Source organism: Phalacrocorax aristotelis, chromosome 18 (assembly GCF_949628215.1).
Source record: "Phalacrocorax aristotelis chromosome 18, bGulAri2.1, whole genome shotgun sequence".
Classification (NCBI taxonomy): domain Eukaryota; kingdom Metazoa; phylum Chordata; class Aves; order Suliformes; family Phalacrocoracidae; genus Phalacrocorax; species Phalacrocorax aristotelis.
Genome location: NC_134293.1, coordinates 4,769,559 through 4,783,118, shown reverse-complemented (window position 1 = coordinate 4,783,118; position 13,560 = coordinate 4,769,559). Strand labels below are relative to the sequence as shown.

At 48.7% G+C, this 13,560-nt stretch overlaps 1 protein-coding gene across 1 annotated transcript in view; it reads right to left on the bottom strand.

The window, feature by feature from the left end:
* Positions 1-663: 663 nt before the first annotated feature.
* The window catches only part of AATF (apoptosis antagonizing transcription factor), a 58,222-nt gene continuing 45,325 nt past the window's right edge, over positions 664-13,560 (bottom strand). The window contains exon 12 of the mRNA XM_075113152.1: positions 664-1,911. Within this exon, the coding sequence (XP_074969253.1) occupies positions 1,848-1,911 (64 nt within the window). The 3' untranslated portion in view covers positions 664-1,847. The remainder of the gene's footprint in view (positions 1,912-13,560) is intronic.

Here is a 13,560-nt window from a genome sequence, read left to right as displayed (position 1 = left end):
TATTTTAGCTTAATAAGAACAATTTGAAAAGTAAAATTTAGTTCCCACTGAAGAGCTGGTAAGTTCTACCTTATGCTGGGGGGGAAAAAGAAGACCCAAAACAACCTGTCTCACTGTGAAGTTTAGAAATGGTGCTCTTCAGTTGGTGAACAAAGATGTAAATACTATCGCAAGCCTTTACATGTTCATGCCGAGTGATGGGGGTCATTAAACCAGCACCCAGCGCTCAGCTGCTGCCAAGCGGCTGCAGCAGCCGACCTGTGCCTGTCGGAAGCCGGGGAAGCCGCTCAGCACGGAGGCAACGAGCCCAACAGCAACCTCCGGCTGCTCACGGACACAAGGCCTCATGTCGCGAGCGGGGCCTCGTGGGGAGAGGGGCTCATCTCCCCCGCGCCCTGACCCTGTGAACCGGCCGTACCAGGTCTGACCGGGCGTGGGCCCCCGCTAACCGCAGGGCCTGCCGGGGGATGAGCTCCGGCTGCTCCAGCCCCACAGTGCTCCTTCCTCTCCAGCATCACGCCCTGCGTGTTTTGGCTGTTTGCTGCTCGCGCAGCTCCGCCTCTGCGCAAAGTGGCGCCGAAGATGCCAGTTAACGCTGTGCTGGTGGGGCTGGGAGCGGCCGTGGCTGCTGGTACCTCTCCTGCACCCACCACGCTTGGACAGTCGGGTTACAAAGCATTTTAATGCGCTCGTGCAAAACACAACAGAGACAGCGCGATCCATGTGCTCACAAGCTCTGGCCATCTTACGTCTTTATGCACATATTATCTACGCAAGATAACCTCCGGTTCAGATTGATCACAGCAGGCTCACACACACCCCTTACGGGGATTTAATTTCCAGCTTCTGCCCTTTGGATATAAAAGCCCCACAAGACCCCCCAAGTGACTTGTCTCCCCCCATCAGTTCCACAGTCGCGCTGGGATCTTTGGACAGTGTGTTATGGTGACGGTGAAGCCAGGACAGCTCAGAGCCACGAGCAGGAGAAATAATTAAGCGTACAGGATCGATGCTGGACTGAAAAATTCACCAGTAAGTTCTAGTTGCAGAAGCGTCCCGAGGTAGCCCCGTGTTGTGCTCATCGCCAGTCAGCGACCGTCCCCGTGTGCGGGGAGCGCTCATTCAGACATGGGAGCGTGAGCTGGGAGCGCTGGCTGTCTGCAAGGGAGAGCACCTTTCTCTGTTTTAAGGCCATGTTAATTATGTAAATGACATTTAAATCCTCTTGACTCGATGAAAAATGAAGTCACACATTCCAGATAGGCAGCCAACGACCAGAACAGCACACTTAAACACCTCCCCCCTCCCAATCCCCCCAATAAAAACCTCTAAGGATTTAATACAAACGTGGGTGACCTGATTGCGGAGGGGGGTGGTGGTCCCTGCTGGTCTGAAGCGTGCCTCCCTCCCCCCAGCAGAACACTGTGCCCGTGCTGAGCAGATTGCAAAATCAAGGTCAGGAATTTAAAGAGAATAGTTAAAAATGGATCGTCTTTGGGAGGAAGCAGAGTTCATGTTAAAGCTAGAGGGGAGGGCGTTGAGCCAAGCTACATGTCTACCCCCCTCCCCCTTTCTGAGCCTGTGTGATTTAGCAGTAACCGTATTTGATGTTCCTTCAGCGAGGTTTTTAGCAACAAACCAGCAGCTGGAGAGACCTCGCGCAGGGCTCCCGGGCAGCTTCAGGCGGCCACAGGAGGGCAGGGCCAGGAGCTGCCCAGAGGAGGAGGCGTCAGGAGACGGGGCAGCGGCGTCCAGCGCACGGAGGGGTACCCGCGGAGCACTGGCCAGGCCGGCGGCGTGCGGAGCAGAGCCTGCCCTCTGGTCAATCCTGGCGCGAAGGCCCCGTGCTAATTCTGCTCAGGTTCTTCAGAACTTGTGATTTTTCCAAACAGCGAACGATATAGCTCCGTCCTGGGGAAAAGAGGAAGGAGGAGGGGGGACAGTTACTTTTCAAGGTCAAAATGGAAGCAACAGGCCACCCGCAAAACCATCCGCTCCTTAAAATGAAAGGTCCTTGTATAATTAAAAATGCATTCAACAATCTTTATTAATAAATACAAGCAAAGGGGAGAACTTGCATAAGACCAATCACATGCAGTACAGAAATATGTAAATATTTCAGTGTGGCTGGATACCATATCTCTAGAGAATGAGGTTTTCTATAAGTTTGCCCTTTACAGACAGGCTCTTCAAGTAAGAAAACAAGATTGAATATTTTAATAGGATGTATGAGACCGCAGAGCCATAAGGAGGATTCAATCAGACAGTCTACGTGGGACTATAATTTAGTTTTCATACATTTTCTTGGACTTGAAGGTACTTGAAAAACAATGAAAATGACCCAGCAACAAGATTCCAATTAATATCACATATGCAGCAATTCTGATAACAGGAGCAAGTTTCCCTTTACAAAAAAAAAATAAGTGGGCTGGTGTTAGTTACCTTTATTTTTAAAACCAAAGTAACCTGAGAAGAGAAATGGGGAAAGGAGAGAGCATTGTTATAAATCACACGTTTCTAGAAATCAAGGAAAAAACATCGGGAGAGCCTTATTTTCTACGCATGCACTTTCTAAGGCAACAGCCTGTGGTAAGACAACAGCACACACGGAGCGGAGCACTGGTTACACAGAGGACGGTCTTTTTCCTTCAGTGCAAGCCACCAACCACCAGGGTTATCGGAGCAATAACCCAACGATCCCACTGCCACGGGCCGGTGCCTCGATGGCACATCAGGGCCGGCGCCAGGGAAAGCAGCTGCTGCAGGAGCCAGGCAGGGAAATCTGTCAGGACAGGCACAGAAAAGAGACTTCGCCACCGCTCAAGAATGAGTAAAATGTGGCTTCAAAGGATGAAATTCAGCCCTGACAGCGATACCGTGATTTTGGCTGCCTCCTCGATAAAGACCACAACTGGGACCATTCTCGCTAGGGGCTGCTTTGATGCCTTGCTCCTGCACAGATCAATAAAAGATGGCAACTGGTTTGAAAACTGTCTGCTTCTTGCAGACACTTCCACTGGAGAAAGTTACCTGTCAGCCTCGTGAAAGAAGGAACTTCTAAGTTTCGAACAGTGACGGCAGAAAAATGCCAGCCATTAATCTGAAGAAAACGAGGAACAAAGTGTCCGTCCCAGCGATGCAGGAGGTTGGACAGACGTGCATGGACCACTGAGACAAGAAATCATTCTAATTCACAGGGCCACATCTCTTAAATAAATTTTAATTTAGAAGCTAATTAACCAATCAGCTGCTCTACCCTCAGAAAATGAGTCTGTGGCGAGGGATGCGTCTCCTCACCTGACAAAATGGTCGACCCCGTATTTTGTGTGCAAAGCTCAGCCAGGACTATGAAACTGTATCTGGAGTTTCTATGTTAAATCAGGAGTGTGCGCGCAGGTTTTGGCAAGTTTAACACAAACGTAAATTCAAAACACTTCTAGAAAACAGAACTGATACTTGAAAAGCTGAAAACGTTGACACTTGAAAGAAAAAAAGGAGGAGGGAGAGGAGTGCCTTACCCAAACTGGCAACATTTTCCATCTTTCCTGACTATTAACAGATAAACGTAACTCGCTTTTGCTGTTTCAACCAAGAAGTCAGATGGCAAGCGGCTCTTCTGCCAGTGCAGACATTGTGACTTTAAGGCTGCATCAAGTGCTCGGAAGAAAAATGCAGAGCATTTGCTATTTAGTCCTCCGACAATCACGGCCTTCCAGCCTTGCCTTGCCGGCTCAGCTCAGACCCCGTCATTACACTGAGCAAATGTTTCCACTTGTACCGCAATCTCGGTGAAATTCCTGGGCAGCGCGCAGCAGTTCCTGTCTGCGGCAGGGTTCGCGTGTCAGGAGCAGAGAGGGAAATGCTGAAACTGGTGTTTTGATAGAAGATCATTTCACACTCAGGTGGGCAAAGCAGAGAAACACTCGCGGCTTGCTCCTGTCAGAGAGGCTGAGCGGCTTGGGTACTTTCAATGGAACATCACCGATTTCATACTTTTTCCCCTCTCCCTGGTATATGCCTCGTTTTAAATAAGGCGATTTAATTGCACTGAGGGAAACAATCTAAGGAAGATAAATGACAACACCAAACGCACTCAGTTTGCTGGTTTCCAGCCCGCAGGTGCAGTAGTGGCAGCCACGCAAGGCCTCAGGAAGCTGACAGCGACAGACTCCAGCCCGTTCACTCTTGGGCCAGAGGAAAGCATTCCTGCAAAGAAGAACCCTCCCAGCAGCCAGCAGGGTCTCGCGGCTCCTCTTCTCGGGATTGTTTCCATTTTCTCTTCCACCGTAGGGATGCTGCCCTTGCCCCAGCTCAGGGCTCAAAGCTTCCAGTCTGTGCAGCTCCTGCAGTTTGTTTGCTTTAATGCACGTGCTGGGCACAGGCACCAACCAGACATGTTCGCTTCTTAGCTATTAAGTAATGGCTCTCGCACACAGACTCGCTCCCTTTGTGCTTTGCTAAGGAACAACATGGTCTCCACACATCTCCTGCGCTCTGTACGCTCTCCCGCAGACTTTGTACAGCCGACCTAAACCCCATTGCAGATCTTAGTCCCGATCCATCACATGGCTCTGCAGACGTGGCTGTTGCCTGGGAGGATCCACTGCTCCCACTGCAGATGGCTCCGCTGCCCTCCACCGACATAAACTGCCCAGCGTAGGGGTATTCCTTGTCCTGACTATAAACCCACGCTTTGCTCTGGCCACTGAGTCACTTGGGCAACAAAGCACTGGGCTGAAGAAATCATCTTCTGGAGCCTCCGTAAGCGCTGCCAGGGCCACGACTCCACTCCCAGGCAGACCCTGTTCAGCCTGACCACGGCACGCACTCGCGGCACGCTGCGTGCAGGTCTTCTGCTCCTCTTCCACACCCTGGTGCCAGCGAGCAACAGAAGCTGCTTTTGTTTTGTCCACCGGCCTCATTCACAGGTAACAGGCTTCAAACCTTCCAGCCCCGCTGGCTGCTTGCAAAACACACCTCAAAGGCATTTTGCAAAACTTAGAGGGGACTTGCTCCCAGACATCACCTCCACTCCACAAAGGGGCTCCCATCTGCAGTTACTCTACATATGCCCTTCTCTTCTTACACATCCATTCATTTTTTTTACAGTCCCCCGCAATGTAAGGAAGTTCAAATACAACGTGCACATTCTGGGGAACCCCAGAGAAACAAGCCAAGGACCACAAGAATTTCTGTCTTTTCTGGTGAGCAGGCAAAAGCCAAAAGCAATGTTTCTTTGCAGCCTGCCTTGGCCTTTCCCACTGGTGGAGAACTAGTGTCCTCAGGCTTTTGTCTTCATTTTTGGTTTTTAATAGTCTTCTGACGGGTACAAGAGTTCAGGGATCAATGCTGAATTTGCTCCAACCCCTCAAATTTTAAATAAACAGTCATTTTTCAAGCAAGCAGGGCCCAGGGAGACTTCAAGCAAGAATTTGTCTTCCCGGGCAGAGAAATGTTGCCAGCACTGGCAGACTCCGACGTTCGCACCCCAGGTTTCACGGATGCGAAGAGGGGTTTCCCCCGCAGCTGCAGGCAGGCCCTGCAGCGCCGAGCCCAGCATCCCCGCAGCCCCCGTCCTGCCAGGCACGGCGCTGGCAACATCTGCTGGAGTAAGGATTCGAGTGGAGCTGTGTGGATAGTAACACAGCATGGGTAGACACCCTGGCTGAGAGTGACGGGAGGAGAGAAAACAGGTAACCCCACCACCCCCAAAACAGAACAATATTCAGAACAAAACACAACTGAAATGAAATTCACCCTGAAATTTTCACCCTGAAAATAAAAACAAACCACCTTTTTTTTTCCTCTTCCCATCATCTAAGGCTACCTTTCTTCTACAGCATCTCCCCTCAGCAGGATTTAACCATGCAGAGAGTAAAACTCATCAATCCTCCAGGTTTAACCTTGTCTCCGTTTCAATTCACCAGGGTAAGTGTGGATTTTAATACTTTCAGCCCCCTTAAGGCTACGCATAATGAACTTGGATTTTGGTTAAAAAATATAAAATTTCTCTCCTCCACCCACATGTATTGAACATCAGACCTGAGCCACTGAGTTTAAACAACCCACCCCACTGCAAGTCCGCTACCTCCAGATGAAGGGAAGGTGACTTCAGCACAAAGAGGTACTGGTCTTAGCAATGTGCTGAGGAATAACCTATGCGAGTAATTAACAGTACTTACACCTCGGGTAGAGAGTGTGGAAGAAGCAGGTCGATACAGGGGTCTTCCTTGAATTAAAATTTAACTTACCCTTTATTGCAACCTACAAAAGCAAGTAATGAGCACTAACATTTTTATTTCTTTTAAACTGTCATTTAGGCTGTAGAGGGGATAATTACCTATTTCCACTGTAGTAAGGTTTTATCACCCTTAGTGAGGCATTTTCTAATTTAATATTTTTACTATATTATCATAAAACCTGTTTCTGGAAAAAATGATCACGAACCACACAGCCATTTGCCATAAAACATGTGTGTGTAAGTACCTTGGCTTAATTATTTATGCATTTCTTCCGAGCTGACTCCAAAGGCAGAGGACGGCACAGGTGCTCGATGCACCGGGAGCGCTGTGCCCAGGCACTCACCCCTTCCCCGCTCCAGGGCCCGCTCCACAGGCACCTAGAAAGTTTGCACAGCCCTTTCTTTCAACGCACCAGCAGTCTGAGACAAAAGGTATATGTGAGGGAGGCGGTTTATTCTGCTCTCATGCCCCTGCGCAGTTAGAAGAATCCTATTTTCGATGCAATCTGCGACTCGGTTGCGGCTACGCTGGTTCTGCGGGACGAGCAAGGAGGGGATACCCCGGCACTGCTCACCACCCCGGCCACGCTGCGGGCTCCGGGGAGGGCATTCCCCGCGCAAGCCCGAAGCCAGCAGCTCGCCTGTCTTCCCATTCGCGGCTTAACGCTTGCACAGCCCTTGGCACGGTCACAGCAACGCTCCCGGCTGCAGGGAGCCCCCGCCACGGCGCTGCGACGTGCGCTTTGCAGACAAAGGATCCGGCTGCGCGCAGAAGAGGTGCCAAGGCCCGGCTCAACCCCAGCCCCAGCTCCACGGCGCTGCAGAAATGCTGAGCAGCTCCCCGCAAACTGGTGATTTCATGTCCACAATGTTATTTTAAAAAATTAAATAAAAGGAACAGCTACTTCAGACAGTGAGCTTTGTGTGCTAATGGACCAGTGGACTTCACCCCCCCTCCAAATCCCAGGCATTGCTGCTACACACATTTGTAGGCAAAATCCTTGCAACAGAGAGCGAGGAAACACACACAGAGGGCAGGAGTGCCCTGGGTGAATATAAATAGCAACAGTACATTTGATAAATATACGAATCATCAAAATATAAATCATAAAAACTGTTAACAGTTCCCCAGAAATCTACTTTGCCCATCTGCAGTAGCACTATTCCACCAAATATACAAAGGGGAGAACAAATACATACCTGCTCACGGGAGGGGAGCACAGCTAATGCTGTACGATTTCGTGTGATTATAGTCACGTTACTTTTTTTTAAATAGAGTTCGGTAAACTAGTAGAACAATATCAAGGGGGAAAATTCAGTTTGTTTGGGGTTTTTTTGTTGTTGTTTTTTTTTAAAAAAGTGTTATCACTATAGCAATTCTGCATGAGCCACTGCTCTGCTGCTTTAGTAAAAATACCCCCCAACAAATTTCTCTACCTTTTCCCATGTACCTTTTACTTCTTCTCTTCTGCCAGGCCAAAAAAAAGAAAAAGATAATTTAGAATATGCCCCAAGCAGTACTGAAATAACTATAACTATACCTACCCCATTCCTACTGACATCCTCCATTGGGAACAATGAATTTTTAATTCCCAAAAACTGGCAGAAGATACAGCATAAACACCCATGAAGAAAGGATGGATGAAAAACACACACCTCCTGATGAAACTGAGGCTGGCTGTGGAACAGAGGGCTGACCATTTTCTTGGAAAACTTTCTGTCTGTATCCTAAGGAATCTTTTGTCCGCCAGTGCAAAATTCAGATTGCAAGGCGCCCAGCAAGCAGAGCAGGTACCCAGGAAGATAAAACAAGCTGAAGCCCTCTATTTCTCAATTTCTAGTCAAAGGCATTACCCTAAACGTAACGCGTGCAGGATTTGGCTCTGTTTTCACACGCCTTCCAACATGCATTCCCTGCTCTGGTATTTCCACAGCGACAAACCCATGCTACTACAGCCGATGACATGGAGCAAAACGAGCAGCGGCAATCATCAAAGCAGAATTTAAATACCCATGCCTTAAAGCGAGGGGCCTGAAGGGCAGAGCAGAGCGCTGCGGGGTGTCCGGCGTGCGGTGTGGTGCGGGTAGCGTGGCGCTGGCCAGTAAGGCAGGCCCACGAGATGGCACTCTCTCACTCGGTTCCCCGCTACGGCCCAAAACCAGAGCGTGCAACTCCAGCTATAAATTACACAGCCAGACGGCTCTCATCACCGTGCCCGGCGCTTGAAGGAGATTCAGAAAGGTCTGCCGCAATTCCCTCTCGCTCAGGCAGGTCAGGATTGGGTCCTTCAAGTCTGTGCAAATGCTTTTAGCCCCACGGCTTTAAATTATGAAAGGTGACATGTGACCTCTGGTTTGTCTCATGAGACCAGGCACAAGATTTATAAATATTTCAGAAAGCTGGCTCTTGCCCTAAACAAAGGGACTCTGCACATTTTGTGAGGCTGGATCTGGGGATGGGGTGGGGAGCAGGAGGACAGCAGAGAGACGGAAGGGCTGCTGCTCAGGGTACCGTCCCCCAGACCTAACCAGACCCGGGTTTCAGACCTGCCATCTCTGTCACCAATTCTGAACACTTCCCCCTTACACCAGCACACAGCCATCTGCCTGTTGACCAGCCTGGAGCTCAGGACAGCATTAACGGGAGCAGAGATGGCACCTCTCTCATCCTGATTTTGGTCCCAATAGCATTCACATTTTCGTATAAGCTTTTGCAGTACAAAGCATAAAAGATGTGGACAAGTGGCTGGAGAAGTAGGGAGGTTCAGAAACACAGGGAGGTTCAGAAACCTCCAGCTCGCTCTGCTGGCATGCTTTTCAGCAGCTTTAATTTCCCCATGAAATTCATAAAATGTTGCTTTCTCAGTCTCTGTTTTTAGATGGGTATTTGAGCAGAGCAGCCACTGTAATGCTGCATGTGCGAGCGCCCTGCGCAGACGTGCACGCAGCCGCACGGAGGGGACCATTCTTTGTGTACCTTAACATCCCATATTCCTAGGATGATTTCCCTCTTTCACAGCTTGCCTGTTTTATAACAGATTTGATGCAGGAGAAGACAAATTGTCTCACAAAGGAAGGACGACAAATCATCTTGCAGCTCTTAACAGGTTATTTTTTTTCCCTTTAAAAAGGAAATTTCCATAACAGAGGCGTCTGTCTTCTTACTAGGCATGTCAAACATCAAATGTTGGGACACGATGATTTCAGCCCATTGGCACTAACCGGGGTCACGTACACCACTTCACTACTGCTGGCTTCAAAATACACAAAAACTCCTTGTTCAAATACCAAACCTTCTAACAACTACAGTTAAAAGTGATATGGGATACGTAACTGCACCTACATGAGCTGACTTCTAAGGCTAAGTCAAAGGTTAGGGGGATAAAATCCACCAAACAAAACGATACACAAAGGGCAGAATGATACCGAAGCCACGGCGCCTCAGGACCAACAGGTTTAGTTTCACAGGACAACACATGCTTTTTTTCTCAGTTCCCAGCACAGCTCAGGTCTCCCCACACTAAGCACCCAGCTCCCAAACGAGCCAGCTCAGGGTGTGCAGCAGGGTACACATCACCTCCCCAGGAGGGTCCCTACATCTCCCCCGACGGACCCCAGAGGGTCCCTGCCACACCAGGGGGCTCTTCCAGAAGCCACAGAGCCCAGGTAGGCAGCTTGCCGTCCCACCCACAGCCTCATGCCAGAAACACCAGCTTTCTCTAAAATGTCAGAGCACCGCACGCGCTCAGAGACTGCCCCGCACCTTAGCGCTACGCCCTTTGCGTCCCAAAACACAGCCAATACAAAGCAGCACAACCTTTCTTCCAGGCTGTGTCTATATAAACTGAGAATAATTCTCCTCACACCGACACAGTCACCCAATGTTTCTGCAGCACAGCACAGAAGCCGCTGGTTCAGTTGTTCCAGAAAGAAGGGCTTTGCCTCCTTTCAGGGACTTCTGCCATGGTGAACATACTGGATTGACAATCGCAGAGCCCAAATTCCTCCATTAATCTGATCTCATGGTGTTTTAATACCCGAAGTACAAAGTGAGCTAAGTTAAATGCTGGTATCTCACCAACTTTTTTTTAAAATTTTTTTTTATATTAAACTCTTATGTCATACAAGTAAATTAATCTTTTAATACCAGGATCTCCTACTACATACTCCACTCTGCTTGCAGCAAGACACACAGTGACACTTGTCTTGTTTTAGTGTTGGATGTTTACCATGTGCAATGAAAAAGCATATTGGAAAAAACACTGTGTTGTTTTTGCTCGTGTCAGATGCACTTCAGTGTAACCGCAGTCCGATACGCTATCGAAATACAAAATTGGAAAACAACGCAACTTCATCGAGCCAAATACTTACTCCCCTTTAAGTCTCCCTTGTTCTCTGTAGAACTCCTGCCTAGGTGAAGGAAACCACCAGCCCCCGGGCTTGTGCCAGCACTGGTGTGGCCAGCAGGAGCAGGGCAGGGATGGGGCCCCTGTGCTCGGCGCTGGGGAGGCCCCACCTCGAATGCTGGGCTCAGGGTTGGGCCCCTTGGGACAAGAAGGGCCTTGAGGGGCTGGAGCGTGTCCAGAGAAGGGCAGCGGGGCTGGGGAAGGGTCTGGAGAACAAGTGTGCTGGGGGGCGGCTGGGGGAGCTGGGGGGGTTTAGCCTGGAGAAGGGGAGGCTAAGAGGAGACCTTTTCACTCTCTACAACTGCCTGAAAGGAGGCTGTAGTGAGGTGCTTGGTCTCTTCTCCCAAGTAAGAAGCGATAGGACAAGAGGAAATAGCCTCAAGTTGCACCAGGGGAGGTTTAGGTTTGATGTTAGGAAACATTTCTTCACCAAAAGGCTTGTCAAGCTCTGGAACAGGCTGCCCAGGGAAGTGGTTGAGTCACCATCCCTGGAGGTATTTAAAAGACGTGTAGATGTGGTGCCTGGGGACATGGTTTAGTGGTGGACTTGGCAGTGTTGGGTTAATGGTTGGACTCGATGATCTCAAAGGTCTTTTCCAACCTAAGTTATTCTATGATTCTAAAGCACTGCAAGAGTGAGAATGTTGATTGGGAAAATACACAACGTCCTTGCTGAATCCAAGGGAAATGCTTCTAATCCAAACCTTACTGGCAACTAGATAATCTGCATCTTAATTCAGCTTCCAAGCAGGCACTGGTCTGCTCATGCAAGAACAAGAGCAGGCTGGGTGCTCTTCTATCAAGCATGACCTGAGGCCAATGGGACTGCTGGAGTCATGGGCTTTATTTCTTGCACTTGGCCATGGGATTTCAGGCAGTGATTCCTGCCCTGAGCCTAATTCTGCAGCCTTGCAAGTCTGCCCTTCCAAAGTCAGACACAAAACGTACCACCACAGGTGTGGAGAGACTGTTTATATATGTATGTATATACATAGAGGTATCTGTATAGATACTTATATCTATATAGATACTTATCTATGCTAAGTATGGTGCACTGGAAATACCTGGTCAGCACTTGACCACATACCCAAAAAAAAAAAAAAAAAAGCAGGGGAAATACACTGTGATCAGCCCTACTGCATGGGCAGTGCTGACTCAGGGGCTGGACGACGGGAGCCGCAACACGGACATGCATCCCTAGCTTGAAGCCCCAGTTGCCTGGCATTCCTACACACCAGGGACATGACAGTAAGGTAACTCCCACCACAGGCAAACTGGTTATCTGGCTAAACTAACACCATCAGCTGGTGGCATATGGCCAACACTTCCAGAAGGCAGGGAGCAGTTCACTAACTGGTGACAATCACAACGTTGAGAGGTCTGAGAAGAGCAGGGGAAATCTTCCCAGCCCCCAGAAAGGTTTCCGTGCCTCATGTTGTGGATGGAACTGCATGGTTTGACACAGTCCCATTACAGCCACCTTCCTCCCCCTAATTTGGCTCATAACGGATGCAAAGTCCTCCTCTGTAATGAAGAACCATTTGCCAAGGTAAAAAGCAACCTATCTAAAAGCCAATATATTCTCCCCCACGTTCACCCAGTTAGAAATTCCCGTTTAGAATTTCAGCTTGCACTTGAGAACACGTCTCTTTTGTCCTGCCTGACTTTACTGCAGAAAAGCCTCCTTTTGCCTCCCATTTCTGCACTGGGTGCCATCTTTAATGATGATGTATGGGTGTCCTTTTCCTCAGCGGTGCTGTGGGGAGGGGGTCAAACATGTGACACAGCCAGCATGTGTATCAACAGCAAATTATAAACCGTGTCAATCCAAGTTAATGCAAAGCTGTAATCCTCTTTAACAAGAGATCAAATCAGTGCCATGAGTTATGTTCATTCTGTAATCTGATAAGAAATAGAGTGAGCCTCTAATAAAAGAGTAATGAGAGCCCTTAATGATGCTGTTAAAAGGTAGCGCCAGTTAAAATATTGCTGTTGTTCCAGCTGATTAGATCACTGTTGCATATTTGCACAATCTTGTTTTACCTGTCAGAATAACCTGAGTCGCCTTGGGAGATAAAGGTGTTTGGACCAAACATCTGTGTCCTTACAGAACATCCCTCCTGCAAGTTACTGTCCTCCAGAGGTAAAATAATGACGTTCATCAAACTTAGCAGTAATTTGATATTATACCTTTTTTTAAAGTGTCTGTGTTTAGTCTCTGTTCCACACACACGTACAGTGCAGAGATCTGAAGACCTATATATCAAAGCTGACAGAAAGATATAACAAAACCAAAATCCACACACAGATCTTCTTCCCAGGAACACAGACTCTACCTGACCTTGCCACAACTAGGCTGTTTATAGGATCCACTCCTGCAGATATGTCAACTCTGCATGTACTGAAAATGTGCTCATTGTCTATGGACCTGCAGGCCTTCAGTGGGAACCTCTAGCCTCAGTCTGCCCATAAAGAAATACACCCACCTAGCACAAGACCTTTCTGCAAGTGCACAGATGTCTGATCTCCTGAAAACACGACGCTGTTCAGAGCTAGCCCAGCTGAAGGTGACTGCACAGAAGATCTGGGTTCAACTACAGCTCTAGCCCAGACCTGCTGCGTCACCTTTGACAAGTCTCTGAGGCTCCTGACTCATGGATTTCTGGACCCAAATGCCTTTGGAGATACGGGCTATCATTTCCCTGTATCTCATTTCCCAAAGTGTAAACCAGAGAACACTGGCATCTTCCCAACTCTGTTGCACATGGTGGTACTGAAGAATGATTATATCAAAGGTTACACTATGCTAGATACTGGAGCAATGGGATCAGGGAAGTACCCTACATCATGAAGATGGGAAACACGTATCTCCAGGGAAGTCCAAGAAGCAACACCCACATGACACCACTATCA